Raw genomic sequence first — 17,935 nt, forward strand, 5'->3', positions numbered from 1 at the left:
TCTTGGCCAATCTCTTTAATGGGTGATTGTGACTGCTGCAGTTATTTAGACAAGAACTAATGAGGCCTGTAAAGAGGCAATGACGGTGGGGATGAACAGACCATACAGATTGGAGTGATGTTTATGGAGTATAATCAATAGGACTTGGTGCCTGAGTGCATGAGGGCTGAAGGAGATGGAGGTGGTAGGGAGGTTGAACTTGTGCATGACTGACTGAGTGTTAGGGTTATTATTAAAGGAAGAATTTGGAAAGAGGCTACCCATTTGGCTTTGGGCACAATAGATTTGGGGATTCACAAATGATGCTGGATATTTGACCTGCTACAAAGTGATGTCTGCTAATAGAGATTTGGGAATTATCCATTGTGTGGGAAGTAGTTGGGAGGCCTGGGAATGAATAAGATCTCCCAAGAAGGTATAAGAGCAAAAGACAAAGAAAGAAATTCTGAGAAGTGCCAGCATTGAAGTTTGAACAGGAGTATATCCAGCAAAGAAATCCAGAAGGGAGTCTGGAGGCCAGTGTTTGATGGGAGGCAGATCAAATACGCAAAGGTCAGTGACCCTGAGTGGTCATCCCTAGAACTGGCAATTGAGATGTCACTGATTTTGTTGTTGTTGTTGTTTTGATACTGAACTCGGGAATGCTTTACAACTGAGCTATATCCCCAACCGTTTTTTTTTTTGTTGTTGTTGTTTGTTTTTTTGTTTTTGTTTTTTTTTTTGGTACCAAGGATTGAACCCAAGGGTACTTAACCACTGAGCAACATCCCCAGCCCTTTTTATATTTTATTGAGAGACAGGGTCTGACTGAGTTGCTTAGGGCCTCGCTAAGTTGCTGAGCCTGATTTTGAACTTGTGATCCTCCTACCTCAGTCTCCCTAGCCACTGGAATTATAGGCATGTGCCACTGCACCTGGTTTCCCTAACCATTTTTATCTTTTATTTTGAGACAGGATCTCACTAAGTTGCTTAGGGCTTCACTAAGTTGCTGAGGCTGGCCTCCAACTTGTGATCATCCTGCCTAAGCCTCCCAAGTCACTGGGATTATAGGCCTGCTACCATACCCAGCAGGTGTTTTCACTGTTTGAAGTACTAACTCACACCTGGGACTTTCCCAGTTTTAGCACTGAAAATCCCATGTCCTTGGATTGTCCTCAGTCTCAGGCAAACCAAAACCATTGGTCACTGAACTACTAACCTTACTAAGAAGTGATATCACAGGAAAATATAGTTTACAAAGTAGACAATTTTCCAATGAGTTTATAACCTAAATCCTAGGTTGATCCTCTTGGAAGCACTCCAAGCATAATAATGAAACGCTCTGTCTTGTCCAGTACTTGACCATTATATGACATAATTCAGTCCTTACAAAAACTCTGAGGTAAGAGTTTGTAGTTCAATTTCACAGGAGCGGCAACTGAGTCATTTGATGAAGCTCTCATGGAAAGCAAGTGACAAAGTTAGGGCCCAGCTCCATCCTTTGGGTTCCAGAAACACTTGCCCTGATGACCTCCACAGCCCACCTTGTAGATGGAATGGGATACGGGGCTCATGGCTAGTGGGGCTATGGATTGCTGTAGAGTCAGGCAGATGTGAGGAAATTCTTGGAAGATAGAAGGGTCCTACAGTAATGTGTAGATAAGTGCAGGAGTAAGGCTGCAGATTCACAAAAAGGCCAACACATAAACCGAGGCCTTCAAAGGGTTGAAAGAGGGGCCATATTTTATGCAATGACTGGGCTCCTAAAAATGTGTGTGTGTTAAAATATTAATGACATAAATCTTACTGTTTTAACCTTTTTCTTTTCATTTTTCAGTGCTGGGGATTGAACCCAAGGTCTCACACATGCTAGTCAAGTGCTTTCATCCCAAGTTCCATTTTAACCATTTTTAAATGTACAAGTCAGTAGAATTCACACTGACTTATGTGAAGTACATTCACAATGTCATTCAACCATCATTGCTGTTTCCAGAACTTTTTGATCATCCCCAACAGAAACTCTGTACCCATTAAATAATGACTCCCCATTTCTCCCTCCCACCAGCTGCCAGTGAGCTCTATTATATTTTTCTCTGTATGAATTTGCATATTCTAGGTACCTCAGATAAGAAGAATCACACAATATTTGTCCCTCTGTGTCTGGCACCCTTCACTTAGCGTGATGTTTGCAAGTTTCACTGTGTTGTAGCATCTATCAGAATTTCATTCCTTTTTATGGTCAAATCATATCCATCATATTATATGCCACACTTGTTTACCCATTCATCTGTTGGTGAACAGGCTCTTTTAAAATTCTTATATTTCAACTAAAGACAATCATAAATTTCTGATGTCTTAAAATGTAATTTCAGAAACAACCAGATACCACATCTTCCTGATGTAGATGATCTCAATTCTGAAGTGTTCTTGTCCAAAATATCAAACTCAAATCTGATCAGGCCTCTAGATCTATCTACCACTTTATAGTATGTTAAATAACAATGTACATGGATGGGACATTCAGCAATATTCAGACTGTGGAAAAATATATAGCATAAATGGATTATTTTTCCACAAATAAGTAGCAGGAGGAAAAATAAAGACTAGAAAGGAAACCTATAGATAAAATATACTTAAAAGTCATATGAACTAATCGCAATGTGTGGATCTTAATTCAACCAAATTGTTTTAGAAACATGTTTATGTTCAACTTATTAGAATTTGAACATGTATTTTACATAATTAAGGAATTATTGTTAAATTTTTTGAGGTGTGACACTGGTATAGTGACTTTATTTAAAAATAATCTTTAACTTTTAGAGATACAAAGTGAAATATTTTCAGAAGATAGAGCATGATCTGGTGTTGGGAATATACCTCAGTTGGTAGAATGCTTGCCTTGCAAGCACAAGGTCCTGGGTTCAATCCCCAGCTCTGCCAAAAAAAAAAAAAAAAAAAAAAAAAAAAGGGCGTGATCTTTGGGATTTGCTTCACAATTATACCAGGAGAAGTAGAGACTAAGCTGAGAGAAGATTTCATGAGTTGATAATTATTGAAGTTGTGAGATGCAAACTTGGGGGCATATTAAATTGTTTACTTTTGTATGCGTTTTAACTTCCCCGAATAAAAAAAAATTAAATGTCATTTCAGGGACTTGCAACTTACTTTTGGACTAATCTTCATCTAATACTCTAAGAATTTAGCTTTCAGTTTCCTAGAAAGCATTCTTCATCCACACTCCATACTTCTATGAACAGGAGTAAAAGATGGTAAGTTAGTATATGCATTTTGAGGAACAACTTTCAAAGGTATGCTTTTGTCATCTGAAGAACACCAGATATCAGGGAGTTTTGTGATTCTGTAATTCTGTGGACTTTGAAAAAAATCAACCTTACTTTTTTTTTTTGGTGCTGGGGATCAAACCCAGGACCTCGTGCATACTTGTCAAGTTCTCTATCACTGAGTGATAACCCCAGTCAAATCTTATTTATTTATTTATTTATTTATTTTTTCACAATCTTTTGTCATCATTGTTGTTGTTCCCCAGGCTGGCCTGGAACTCCTAGACTCAAGTGGTCCTCCTGCCTCAGTCTCCCAAGTAACTAAGATTACAGGCTTTGCCTCCATTTTTTTTGTTTGTTTTTGAAGGTCATGACACTGTGATTTACCATGAAAGAGATATCATTTTGTGTGCTTTATATTTGCTGTTCCTTCTTAGCCTAATAGTAACTATTTTCCATACATACTATCAGCCCCCATTTCACAGATGAGGAAACGGAAGTTCAGAGAGATTAGTAATAGCTAACATTTATTTGTTAACCACTTATAGTATTTCAAGTTCTGGGATAATTACTTTAAGTGAATTTGCTTATTTAATCCTCTCTCAACCTTCTGAGCTAAGCACTATTATTATTCCCATTTTATAGATGAGGAAATGGAGGTTTAGAGAGGCTAAGGAACTTGCTGGCAACTGCTAGGGCCAAGCATCCTCTCTGTGTGGCCCCAAAGCCCAGGCACTCTCTACTTATCACTTCCAGGATACAGCCTAACAAGTGGTTCTGAGCAAGGATTGGAGCTCTGCTATTTATTAGCCACATGGCCTTGGGCAAATGACTTGGCTTTCCTAAACCTGATTTCTAATCTGTAAAATGGGGATAATAATAGCAGCTCCCTAATAGGGTAATTGCAGAGATTAAATGAGACAATGTGTCAAGAGGTTAGTATAGTGTTTGACCCATATTCAAGGGTCAGTTGATATAATTTTTTTGTGGTATTTGTGAATTGAACCTAAGGCCTAGCCCAGGCCAGACATCACGTTATCACTGCATTGCATCACTGGTCCTTCTCATTCTTAAATTTTGAGACAAAGTCTTCCTAATTGCCCAGGCTGACCTTGAATTTGTGATCCTCTTGCCTCAGCCTCCCACCTAGTTGGGATTAGATACGTACCACCGTGCCCAGTGATGTTTGTGGGGAGGTTTCTCAACATCAGATTGCCTTACACCTTTAGGAATCTTCTAGAAGAATTGACCTTTCCATGACCACCTGGACTATTTTATGTGGACACTACTCTGAAATTTTTCTGTGTAGGAAAGACAGGTGATTTACTTTGACCTTTTTTTTTTTTTTTTTTTGAGATCCTCAGGATTGAACCCAGAACCTTGAGACTGGCAGGCACTGAACCACTGAGTTACATCACAAGCCCTTTCTTCTACTTTAATTTAGAGTCAGGACTGGGATTATTCTGGCCTTCCAGAAATAAAAAACTAAAAGCAAGTGACCAAGAACCAGAATCGCTATGTCAGTATGGGTGTTACCCTGATGTTTCAGTCTTGCCTGGTGTCTGAAATTGGTTCCTGATTCAGGCAATAGAAGCCCTTAGGGACACTGTGTGCTACCCCAAGAGTCCTACGTGTGGACACATATAAATAAAAGAGTTGTTCGCATGCCTGTTCATTTCACTGCCACGGAATAGGGAAAAGTACATGGACTTTGGAAGCTTGGGGATCTAAGTTTGAATTCCAACTCTGCTACTTGCAGGCTGTGTGCAAGCCATAAAGTTCTCTGTGCTTCATTTTTAAGAGCTATGAGTTGGCAAAGATAATAAAGCTAATAGTCATAGGCTGCTATGTGCTGGATAATGTTCTTTTTATATATAAATTCATTTAATTTTTTAACAAATTAATATACTTTATTTTAAAAGCAGTTTTATGCTCATTGCAAAATTGAGTAGCAAGCACAGGGTTTCTCTATACTTCTTGCCCTCCAGCCTCTCCCACTTTAACATCCCACACCAGCACCCCAGGGAACATTTGTTATAATCAACGTAGCCCCTGGCACCACTGATCTTTTTACTATTTCCATAGTAAACTCACCAATTTTGTCTTTTCCAAAATGCCATATAATTGGAATCACACAGTATGTAACCTTTTCAAACTGGTTTCTTTTACCCAGTAATCTTTAAGTTTCTTCTGTGTCTTTTCATAGCTTGGTATCTCATTTCTTTTCAGTGCTGAGTAATATTCTGTTGTCTGGATGTACCATGGCTTACTTATCTATTCACCTAATGAAGGTTAATTTTGTTGTTTCAAGTTTTGGCAATCATGAATAAAGTTGTTATAAACATCATGCTCAGGTTTTGTGTGGACATAAATTTTCAATTCATTTGGGTAAGTACCAAGGAGTGTTATTGCTGGATTGTACAATATGAAGATGTAAGTTTTGTGAGGAACCATATTTCAAAGTAACTGTACTGTTTTGCATGCCCACTAGCAATGAATGGGAGGTCCTGCTGCTCTGCAATCTCACCGGCATTTGGAATAGTAGGTGTTGAGGATTTTGACATTTTTCCCCCCTTTTCTCCTCCGTGCTTAGACGGAACTCAGGACCTTGCGCATGCTAGGCAAGGCTCTTAAAGCCACAGGGGTCTTTCAGACCAAGCCTTTGTGAGCCTGTTCCCACCTTGCCGTGTGAATTTCGGCAGTGCCACCTTGGACATGGCAGGCTCTAGACCAAGTTGGGACCACCCAGCAGGGACCTGTGTGTGGCTCTGCAGAGCCACTCTGGGGACAAGTGGCCAACAAGACTCAGTTACTTCTGGACAGCACTACCCTGAACAGAGTCAGGAAAGTCCAGAGCCTGACTTGGACAGAACTTCGATACATTCTGTAGAGCCCTGATGTCTGCTCTGGGCAGTGCCACTCCATATTTCAGGCGAGTCCAGCAGCTTCCATTGACCAGTGGTGACGGGATCTCCAGGCAGAGCCTCTCGGATACGGCGACAAGGACCTCAGAGCCCACAGTCTCCCAGGACAGCCTCCGGTGCCCGCATGGCCAGCATCTGGCGGCGCGCCCGGGTGCTGTCGGGCAGGCCGGGTGTTTATCCCCCGAGCCGCCAGCAGGGAGCTCCCTTTCGGCTCTGCTCGCGCGGTCGCGGGGGGCGGCGCTGCGCTGCGCCGCGCTGCGCTCCAGCCCGGACCGGGCCGGGGCCGTGGATGCCTGGTCTCCGCTCCTGCTGCCTGCCGGGCGGGTTCCGGCGGCCGGTGAGTGTGGGGCGACGGGGGTGGTCGGTCGGTGGCGGGCTGGGCCCAGTAGGGAGGTGGGGCAGGCTCCGGCCGACCCACTGGCCGTGCGGGCGGCGGGGCCCGCCGGCGCCTCCTCCTCTTCTGTCCCCTGGAAACGGCGGCCCGGACTCCCGGCTCTGGTCCCCTGTCCCTGGCGTCACTGCGGGGCTCGACAGCCGGGGGTGGGGGCCAACTCGGAGGGGCGAGGAGGGAAAGCACCGGTCCCTTTTGGCCAGTCTGGGGGGCGCTGGAGGCAGGACAGGGTGGCCTTAGGTTTGGTGGGATTTGGGGCTTGGAAGAGCCCAGGTGGCCCAAAGCTGCGGGATGGGGTCTGCAGCCTCGGGGCTGGGGGGCTTTCCGGGGCCAGGCCCAGGCCCCCAGATGGAGCAATCCGGGAGTCGCTGAGGAAGACAGCAGGGAAGGCGAGCACCTCCACTGAGCCCTTTATCCCTCCCAGCGGCCTTCACCCTTTCACTGCCAGGCCGACGGCGGGCTCCTCTCAAAGGAGCAGCTGCTAGACAGCTGGCAAAACAATGGAGACCCCGCTTCCCGGCCCCCTCTTCTTGGGACAGAAGACGGTGGGGAGGCGGGGAGCGGATGGCAGGCTTGGGGGATTAGGTGGTGCAGGCGGTTCCCTGCGACTGGCTGCTCACCTCACCTTTCCCTGCAAGGGGTGGGGTGTGTGTGGGAAGGTCAGACAGCCTGCCCCAGGCCTCTGGGAGAGACCGCCCTGACGCCCCGCCCTGCTAACCTGTCATGCCAGTTGTTTCTTGCCAATGGAAGGGGAGGTGGTAAAGTCAGCTTCTCCCCCGAGTCCGCGTTAGGGGGCCACAAGCAACTTGGCAGCAAGCCTGGTGAGGAGTGGGTCATGCTTCTGGCTGAGATAAGGCCTGCAGGGACACACCACACATTGGGGCTTTGTTGTGGGGGTGGAGATGGGGTGTTTCCTGGTTGCAAGGCACATGTGTTATGTTGATTAGTTGGTAAGAGTGCTGCCAGAATGAGCCAGGAGTGGGGAGGAAGATAACCTGTTTTTTAAGTGGTGGACATTTTGCCTGGTCACTTGGCCAACTGGGCATGTACGTGGTGGAGGCCTCAGAGTTTGTGTGTATGTGGAAAAGGATGAAGGCTGCTTCCTGGAGGGACTCTGTTGGTAAGGGCCTTCCAGACCCCAGATAGTCCACCAAAATGAGAATTGAGATTCTTCCCCCTTTACCTTGCCAATGACTTGAGCTCATTTGCTTGTTTTCTCATGGTGTCCCTGGCATGTCTGTGGCAGAGGAGGTCCTGTAAGTGCCCCTATGGGAGAGTGAACTGTGGCAAGCACATATGTTTGTATGCACTGTGGCCATATTGAAAGGTAAGGTAAGGTCATTCCAGTAAATAAGAGCAAGATCACCTTAGCAGGACACTGAATCTAGAGGATATTGAATCAAACTGGCTTTCCTTGTGCTTCCTGGATGTGGAACCCTTTCTTGAGCAGGTTGGTGTCCTGTTGTCATAGCAACAGGCATGGTCCAACATTCTCCACCCTTCTGGTTCAGGGGCTACTTTCTATTTGGGGATACCGAAAGTTGCTCTCCTGAGGTCTCTGGCTTCCTGACAAGCCTTGCTGGCTCTTTGTCAAAGGCCTGCCACCTCCTCAGCTTCCCCTCTGTCCTTTTGTGATGAGGTTTTCCAGGAAACATCCTCCTGGTTGCTGGACATGACTTGGCTGGTTATATATAGCCTTGGGTGGAGGTGTGCTTGTCCATTTGGGATTGAGGATATTTAAGTGGGGCCTCAATTCCTGGAAGACAATGGCTTTGGGGTCAACTATTATGTTGAGGGGATTAGGAAAATGAGAAGGATTGTGACTGGGTGTATATGGTGGGAGTGGTAGGGATCATAGGCTAGAGGTCACTTCCTTTAGGATCTTTGAACTTTGGACAGTTGATGACCAGGTACCTGGCATTTCTGAGTGTCTAGTTTGTTTACTTTCTCCAGGCCTGGCTCAGGTGCCAGCATGTGTGCCTGAGGGCTTCCTCCCCTGCTCCAGACTCCTCAGAAATCATCATGTGTATTGTGACCTTCCTGACTCCTGCCTGCTCTCAGTCCATTCATGGGCAGTGTGGGCAACTAGGTTGTTGCCCAGAACCCCTTTCACTGACCTTGCTTGAGGCTGCTCATTAAGGGGGGCATGTATCTTCAAAAGTTGGGCTTGAAAACTCTGGGGTCCCTTAGAAGCAAATACCTGAAGGTAGACTGGGAGGGGCAGACCTGGGGCTTGTGTGAAAGGGAGAATCCACCCTGCTGGGGTGGAGCAGGGAGTTGCTGGGATTCAGGAAGCTTTGATCCAGACTTGATGTGTCACAGGTCTCCAGTGCAGCTGTGGGGTGTTCTTCCTCCTTCAAACCAGAGAGGTCTGCCTCCAGTCAGTCGCCCTAGCCTGGAGTGAGTGCCACAAACAGGAATAAAAGCATCCATGTAAGCTGGGTCCTGTTGTGGCCCTGGGCTGCAGACCTTGTCTCAGGCCTGCTCAGAGTATGGTGGGTAAAACCAAGGGGCTGGGGCCAGGTTTAAAGATTTGAGGGGACTCAACTCACTGTGTGCTGTGATTGACAGATTCCTATAGGACTCAGGATAGGGCCTTGCTGGTTTTTCAGATCTGCTTTGGGCCAGGCCCTGGGGGCTCTAAGATCTCTGTGTAGTACCCCACTTTGATCAACATTCCCCTCCTCGCAGCTTTACTGAAGTACCATTATCATTTTTTTGAGGTAGCCTGAATTTGAGGATAGGATGGTGACCAAGTAGGAGCTGAGTTGGTGGGGTGAGGCTCAGACCTGGTAAGTCTTCACTTCTCCCACTCCCCCTTCATTTCCCTGCCCTTTGTGGAGGCAGGAATTGTGTGGCTAGTAAATTATTCACATTCCCTTGACATTTCCAAGTTGAGAGTCAGACAGCAGTTTAAGTCGTTGAACTGATGATTTTATAGGGTCAGCTCCCGTTTTCTCTGCCAGATACTTCCTCGTCACTTAGAAGGGATTATTTTTATTTTTCTCTGGTATTCAAAAACGTTGGATGATGGGTTCAAGGTCACACAGCACGTCGAAGGCAGAGCATGATTAGAACCTGCAGTTTGTGGTAGAGTGGAATACCCATGCAGCAAGAGCTTGGGGCCATGCCTGCCCTCGCAGGAATGCCTATCCTTGGAGATTGTATGGTTGGAATAGCGGAGTCTAGAGAGGAGATGCGACTTGCTCAAGGTCACACAGAAGGGGGCGTGTGGCTTGGGGAGCGATAGCAGAACTGGTCTGCTGGCAGGCCCCGTTTGGAACCTGGGTTAGGACCTCTCTCGTCCGGGTTCTGCCCGGGCTGGCAGCTTGCAGCGTTCCCAGGGAGACCCTATTGCGGCGAAAGGCGCCACCGGGCTGCGGCTGTGGCTGCGCCCGCCAGCCTCGGGGAGCGGGGTCGCGGGGTCGCGGGGGGCGGGGGGATGCTGAGGGCTTCCGGGCTCCCGGCACTACGGCGGGAGGGCCGGCTGATGTCATGCGAGAAGCGTGCATTCGGAGCAGGGTGCACACCTGGAGCCAGATAAGCTCCGTGTGACCTGGAGGTGAGTCACGCGGTGCTGCGGAGCTCAGCAGAACCGGCGGGAGCAGGCGCGGCGGCGGCGACCGGCCGCTCCCGCTGGGGCCGCGCAGCGGGCCGGGCCAGGTGTTGCTCGACTCCTCTGGGCAGGGACTGAGATCTCCTATGCAGGCCTGGGGCGAGATAGGGGCCTCAAGCTGTAAGGAACCGCCGCTCTGGGAAGTCAGAGGCCAAGGGAGAGAGGCCGGCTCTCTTGGGAAAGTATTTCCTTAGTATTTATTTATGAGTGTGGTCTGCCGGTGGGAGGTGGGAAACTGACCTAAGTATTCACCCACGGCAGCCAAGTCTAGGTGCCCTTGTTCTGGGAAGCTAATGTTATAGTTTCCATTTCCTGGGGTTTCTGCTTTGCCAGCTGCAGGGTGACCCATTTAAATCTGTCCCTACTTAAAGCCATAAGACACCAGTGAAGTCTCTTAACCAGGTCCCTCAAGTCACTGAATTCAACTTTTAAGACAGGAAGGCGAGCTTTAAACTGATCCTTGCAAACCCCCGTTTACAACTTTAATGCGAATGAATTGCTTGCTACTCTGTCAAAACTACACTTTTTGTTTTGTTTTTTGTAAAATCTTTAAAGTTAGGAAAGTAACATGGGGGGGGGGAGGAGTAGTTAAATCATTAGGAAATGTATTAAGTAGAAAACTGAAGTGTTACTTACCCTCCCTGCACCCTACTCCCCGAGACAATTAGATACATTTTTGCAGAGGGGCCGAGGGGATGAGGGGCTACTGGGGATTGAACCTACGGGTTATTTACCACCGAGATACATCCCCAGTCCTTTTAAATTTTTATTTTAGGACAGGGTCTCATTGCTTAGGACCTTGCTAAGTTGCTGAGGCTGACTGAGGCTGAACTTAAACTTGCAGGCTGGCCTTAAACTTGCCACCTTCCTGCCTTAGGCTCCTGAGCCTCTGAGACTAAAGGTGTGCAACGCACCTGACTCCAGACTAATTGTGCTGGGGATTGAACCCAGGGCCTAGCACTCAACCAACTGAGCTGTATCCCCAGCACCCCCCAGACTAATTTTAAAAGCTTGTTTTATATATGTATATGTATAATTATTTATTTTTAGCTAAATATGTTATTAAAATATTTAATGTAAATATTCAAATTTTTTTCTGTGTGAAATAAAGAGCATACAAATAGGTAGAAGGAAAGTGACACATAAGTCCGCTACTTAGAGCTTCTAGGCTTAGATTTACACACACACACACACACACACACACATCTGCCAACTTATTCTCATTTTTAAAGCTTAAAACCATATAGATGAACACAAATCTGCTTTGACTATTCTAAAATCCCAATCTCCTCCCCAGAGCATACATTTTTCTGTGAATATGTAAGTATTGTATGTAATGTACCTGTTTGTTATTCATACACATATATACAGTTTTAAAAATGTTAGCATACATTCTATCCTGCAACTTGTTTTCCTCACTTAACAAGATATTGTAGAATTTTTCTAGGTCAATATATATAAGCCTGCCTCACTCTTTTTAATAAGTGCCCAGTCATTCTATAATTTAATTATTTCCATAGTGATGTATATTTATATTTATAGATTTGTGATTATAAACAATTCTGCAAAGATTAGCCTAGTTTATTGTGTGACTGTATCTATAGATGACTATAGAATTAGAATATGAACATATCCAAAGAATATGTTCATATTTGTGCTGTTTTCATTTATGTTTATAGACATCACCAATTTGCCCTCCTAAAAATTTATTTAAACGCTTGCTTTAGCAGCATATCTGCTAACTTTGGAAGAATACAGGTAAGATTAGCATGACCCTGTGCAAGGATTACACACAAATTCATGAAGTATTCCATATTTTTGTAGTAAAGATCAACTGGCCTTCCTGCTGCAGTGATGTATATATCACATGAGTTTGTACTCCTACCAACACATATGAGAGTTCCTACTTCCCATCCCATAATTTATCAATGTTATCCATCTTGATAGTTTTTACTGAACTAAGTGAAAAACAGTATATATCTGTGGTTGTTACTGAGACTGAACACCTGTTCATATGTGTTGGCCATGTGTATTTCTGCATCTATGAATTGGCTATCTGTATCTTCGGCAGTAGCAATAGGGGACTGTGAACTCAAACGTGTGATCCAGTTTTGCGCTCATTGGGTTGCTTTTACTTCCTTGGACTATTTTCCACATGAAAGGGTCTGGACTTGTTTTAGTCATATTTGTGCTGATAGTCATTTGTGCACTCTCTTATACTCTCTATCATCCTATTTAGATTGGAAGAATGTACCACTTTTGAAAACTTACCATGGGCTAGGCATTGTACGTGCCATGCTTATATATGCCGTACATTTGTGTGTGTGTATAAAACTTAATTCCTAATCCTTATGTGATAGATGCTGTTATCTCCATTTTATTTTATAGATGGTGAAACCAGGCATACAGTGGTCTTAAGTGACTTGCCCAGGGCTTCATAGGTATTAACTTGGATTTGTTCTCAGTTTTGTAAACTGACATCCAAAGCCTCTGAGCTCTTTCACTAGGCTTATTTACCTCTACATCCCTTGTATTTAGTAGTTGCTTGATAGACACATTTTTTTCAATATTTTTTCACAAAGATCTGCAAACATTCAGAAAAGTTAAAGAATTTACAATCAACACCTACCCACCTCATAAATTCTGTAATTGGCATTTTCACATCCTTGTTTACCATATTTTTATCCCTTGATTGAGCTATCAAGATAGCTTAAATTTTTGACATATCTCAAAGTAAACTGTAGCCATTGGTATACTTTACTCCACATCCTTTAGCCTATGTATCATTAACTGGAGTTCAATATTTGTTTACAATTTTTTTCTTTTGAGTAAATATCTGTGTTCAATGAAACACACAAATCTAATGCACACTACTTGATGACAGTTGACAAATACATATACTTATCATCCCCTACCAACATCTGGGATGTGAACATCACTCCAGGAGTTCCTTCATGCCCTTTCTCATGCATTCTCCCATTCCCCTGATCCCAGGATAACCACTGCTCTGATATTTTTTTTAACTATAGGTTAATTTTGCCTATATTAGAGCTTCATATGAATAGAATCATATCAATATGCTTTGTCAACAGCTTCTTCCCCTCTTGCTTCAGATAATGTTTTTGAGATTCATCCTTCTTGTTGTCTTAGTAGTTGTTTCCTTTTTATTGCTAAGTAGCATTCCATTGCATGAAAATATAAATTGTTTATCCATTTTTGTGGATGGACAGGTAAGTGCATATTTTAATTGAACAGTCCTTACCTTCAAGATGTTCACAGTTTCAAAGTGACAAAGCAATTGAGTTGATAGATTGTATTTTGTTTTGGAAATAGAAAGGTCAAGATAATTTAGACACATACTCAAATTTACTTACATACCTTTCCTACACTTAAAGTTAGGAGAGGCTTCTTGGAGTGGACTGTTAGGTTACATTCACTGGTGTGAAGTGAGAGTAAGAGAAGAAGAGGAGGAGGTGGATAAAAAAATGCAATCTGGAATAGGGATCAGGTAGATGGTGGTTTCAAGCTGCTGAAGGCTTTGGACCCAAGGACAGGTGATATTGGCAAATCCAAGGTCAACAAGAAGGTGCAGGAGCCCAGCTCTCTAATGAAATGAGGGCCGAGGAGCATGGAAACAGCAAATCTAGTCTTGGAAGGGGAGTCTGCATGCAGTTGGGTAGCTCCAGACATGTGGCTCAGGAAAAAACCAGTCCACAGCCAGGCCTGGTGAAATGGGGATGGCAGTGGGGAAGGGGTGCCTTGTGAACTGTGTAGATATCAATGGCAGGACAGAGATGGTGGAGAAGGTCTGACATGTCTCAGTCTCTGAAGACCTGAGGGTTGAGATGAGAGGACTGCCTTTGACAGCAAGTTAATAACTAACCTATGTCCACAAGAGATTTGGATAGTTGTAATTTTAGAGCTGGAAGAGGCCTAGATCATCTAGTTCAACCTTGAGCAAGTGACAGGCCCAAGGTCCCCCCAACTGTGATTTGTTGGCAGATTCAGGCCTAGATATCAGATCTAAAATTTTCATCCAGCACCATTCCCTGTCCTGCTGGTATGACTGACTCAGTTTTTCCTGCCTACTGCAATGACGATGAGGGGCAGGAATTTACATGAACTTACTTCTAAGGGACTTTTCTAGCTCAAAGACTTTAGAATTCTGGGGGCTGTTTTCCGTTGAGATTGCCCAGCTATCTAACCTCCGGCCAAGATCCAGAATTAGGTAAGGTTTGCAGAGTGAGTACTGGGTGGCTTGTTGGTACATACTTTAGGCAGGTAGGTTCTCTGTGATTGGGCTAAGGCTGAGATACTCTTGTTAGTCCACAAGGTTTTTTTGTTTCCACCCCCTCTTCATTTCCCTGACAGGTACCCTTGAAGCCATCTTCTAAACCAGTTAAGAGAGTGTGGGTAGTGACCAGCCAAAGATACCTTGTTTTGGGATATGATAGGACTGTGCTACATTTCTATCAACATTCAGGAGAGAGAGAGAGAGAGAGAGAGCCTCTGAAGAAAGAGGATGCTGGCTGTCAGGCACTATGCTGCTCCCACCAAGTCCAGACCCAGCTGGCTAATACTGTGCCTGGCTATATGCCTTTTGGACTTTAGATTTTTTGTCTTCCAACTCTCAGAGAGTGTTCATAGAGCATTTAGAACTAACAAGTCCAGAGGGAACTTTGTTTTACTAAGTTGAAACTGAGGTCAGAGAGAAAGAGGTTCTTGCTATGCCCACAAGGAGCTAGTGACCTGGTCAGATTTCCTACCTCTTTGGACATGCTCCACAGCTAAATATTTCTCTCGAATTACACTGTCCAATGTAAGAGCTGCTAGCCCACAGAAATTGTTGAATACTTGAAATGTGGTTAGTCTGAATTGAAATATGCTTCAAGTATAAAATACACACTGAATTTCAAAGACTTAATATAGAAAATAGAACATAAAAAAGCTCTCAATATTTTATGTAAGGATACATGTTGAGATGGTATTTTGAATATATTGCATTAAATAGAATATATTATCAAAATTAACAACTTTTTTTTTATATATATATAACTAGCCTTGCTATGTTACCCAGGCAGGCCTTGAACTCACAATCCTCCTGCTTCAGCCTCCCAAGTAGCTAAAATTACAGGCATGTATCACCATGCCTAGTTTTACCTGTTTATTTTTATCTTTTTAATGTGGCTACTAGGAAATTTTTAAATTACATATATTACTTGAATTGTATTTCTTATGGACAGCACTGCTCTAGGGTGAAGATGTGTTGGTCTGCCAGGAACCACACAGGTCAAGGGTATTGTGCAGAGAGGAAACAATTAGCCAGTGCACTGGGGCCTGGGGCCCTTAGGAGTTTCTGGACTTGTTGGGAGGTCCCTATTAGTGGAATGGGTATCCTGGAAGACCCTGCTTGGTTGTGGGGATGGGGTGCACAAACAGAAAATACCTACCCAGGGCCTAGCAAGAGGCCATTGCTGGAAGGGTAAACTTATAGGTTCTCTGTCTAGATCAGAGGGGGAGAGAAAAAATTAGTTAATTTCTAATTAGATGACATGGTCTATTTCTACTTCTTGTTCCTTGCTGGTTAGAACAAGAAAGACTCTCAATTCTACCTCTACCAGCTTTTTCACCCTAAGAGGTACACGTGAGAGTGAGGGTAGGTTGGCACTATAGGTATATACAACCTTAGGGCTTTCTCTTTGGTGGCCACAACTTTCTTCCTGAAGCTATATTTAGGTATTGGTCTAGGAAAAAGGATGTGAGTTTTTCAGGATCCTGTTTATCCAACAGACCCCACACCACCCCCACCCCGCAGCTGTCTTCTGTTTTGTCTGGAACTTCCCCTTCCTTCCCTCCCTGCTTCACTTTGGGCACCCAAGTACTATAAAGGACCTAGTATTGGCCCCTGAAACTCAACACTGCTACTTATTAGCTGGTGACATCCAACATATCCTTAACTTTCTAAGTTCCATTTTTCTCATTTGTAAAATGGAGATAATGGTACATATCTTGCAGAAATGTTATGAAGGTCAAATGGGATAGTGTGTATGAAGTACCTGGCTCCAGTCCTGTCAAGAGAAAGTCATTACATAAAGGCTGGATCCCAAGGTCTACTGGGAGTCAGTGGCTAAGTCTGCTGCTCTAGGGGACATAGGAAGGAGCCTGGTAGCAGGTGATGTCTGTTGCTTTTGCGGAAATGGCTGAAGGAGATGATGGTGCAGAGCCCCTTTCCTTTACCTTTTTTGCCTGAATTTTCAATTGATTTAAAGATAACTTGAGATTTACTCTTGCCAGCAGGTCGGTCTCTCCAGGTGTACCTAAGCCTTGGTCTAAACAACTAAATTAACTGTTAAAATATTGTGTAAAGCAGAGTACCTGATACATAATTAGCACTCAGTGAGGGTCTTGGTCATATCTAGACTTGAGATTCAGGAAGAGATTGCTGGAATAATCTTTTTTCCCTCTCCATGTTTCTGTTTACAGCAGCAAGGTGGGGTCCAAGGGTCCTGTGCTAAGCACTCATAATCCTCTAGGGGTGCCACCCCGAGAAACAAAACCCCACCATGTTTAACTTAATGAAAAAAGATAAGGACAAAGATGGCGGGCGGAAGGAGAAAAAGGAGAAAAAGGAGAAGAAAGAGCGGATGTCAGCAGCAGAACTGCGGAGCCTGGAGGAGATGAGTCTGCGCCGGGGATTCTTCAACCTGAACCGCTCCTCCAAGCGTGAGTCCAAGACACGCCTGGAAATCTCCAACCCTATTCCCATCAAGGTGGCCAGTGGCTCTGACCTGCACCTGACTGACATTGACTCTGACAGCAACCGGGGCAGCATCATCCTAGACTCGGGCCACCTAAGCACAGCCAGCTCCAGTGATGACCTCAAGGGTGAAGAAGGCAGCTTCAGGGGCTCTGTGCTCCAGCGTGCAGCCAAGTTTGGCTCGCTGGCCAAGCAGAACTCACAGATGATTGTTAAGCGCTTCTCTTTCTCTCAGCGAAGCCGGGATGAGAGCGCCTCAGAAACTTCAACCCCCTCAGAGCACTCTGCAGCCCCATCACCACAGGTGGAGGTGAGGACACTAGAGGGACAACTGATGCAGCATTCTGGCCCAGGCATCCCTCGGGCAGGACCCCGTTCTCGAGTCCCTGAACTGGTGACTAAAAAGTTCCCAGCTGACCTGCGCCTTCCCCCGGTGGTGCCTCCACCACCCCCTTCCCCCAGGGAGCTGGAACTGCAGCGAAGGCCCACTGGAGACTTTGGTTTCTCCCTGAGGCGTACAACCATGCTTGATCGGGGACCTGAGGGCCAGGCGTATCGCCGGGTGGTTCACTTTGCTGAACCAGGTGCAGGCACCAAGGACCTGGCTCTTGGGCTGGTGCCAGGAGATCGACTGGTGGAGATTAATGGATACAACGTGGAGAACAAGTCCAGGGATGAGATTGTGGAGATGATCCGACAGTCTGGAGACAGTGTGCGGCTTAAGGTGCAGCCCATTCCAGAGCTCAGCGAGTTGAGCCGGAGCTGGTTGCGGAGTGGTGAGGGACACCGCAGGGAGCCAGCCGATGTGAGTGCTTCCCCGGGTGCCAGGGGTGAGCAGGAATCTGGGATGTGGGCATTTCATGCAGGTGTACTTAGGTGGATGACTGAGAGTACCCAAGAGCTGTGGTCAGAGCTTAGACAGCATAGAAGTTGGGGGGTTGTATCACTCCCTGGGCCCGTGGGGAGGAGTAACCTCAGGAGAGGGTG

At 45.2% G+C, this 17,935-nt stretch overlaps 1 protein-coding gene and 1 non-coding gene across 16 annotated transcripts in view; both read left to right on the forward strand.

Annotated features, from left to right (window-relative positions):
- The first annotated feature begins 6,404 nt into the window (after positions 1-6,404).
- Positions 6,405-17,935, forward strand: part of Myo18a (myosin XVIIIA) — a 96,588-nt gene continuing 85,057 nt past the window's right edge. For all 15 annotated transcript variants that reach the window (XM_047546510.1, XM_047546516.1, XM_047546511.1 and 12 more), the window contains exons 1-2: positions 6,405-6,521; positions 16,675-17,753. In XM_047546510.1, coding sequence (XP_047402466.1) covers positions 16,755-17,753 — 999 coding nt within the window. In that variant the 5' untranslated portion in view covers positions 6,405-6,521; positions 16,675-16,754. The remainder of the gene's footprint in view (positions 6,522-16,674; positions 17,754-17,935) is intronic.
- Positions 11,910-12,011, forward strand: LOC124981473 (U6 spliceosomal RNA). The gene has a single exon (XR_007107997.1). It is a non-coding gene; the product is annotated as a U6 spliceosomal RNA (small nuclear RNA).

This window comes from Sciurus carolinensis, chromosome 3 (genome assembly GCF_902686445.1).
Source record: "Sciurus carolinensis chromosome 3, mSciCar1.2, whole genome shotgun sequence".
Lineage (NCBI taxonomy): Eukaryota > Metazoa > Chordata > Mammalia > Rodentia > Sciuridae > Sciurus > Sciurus carolinensis.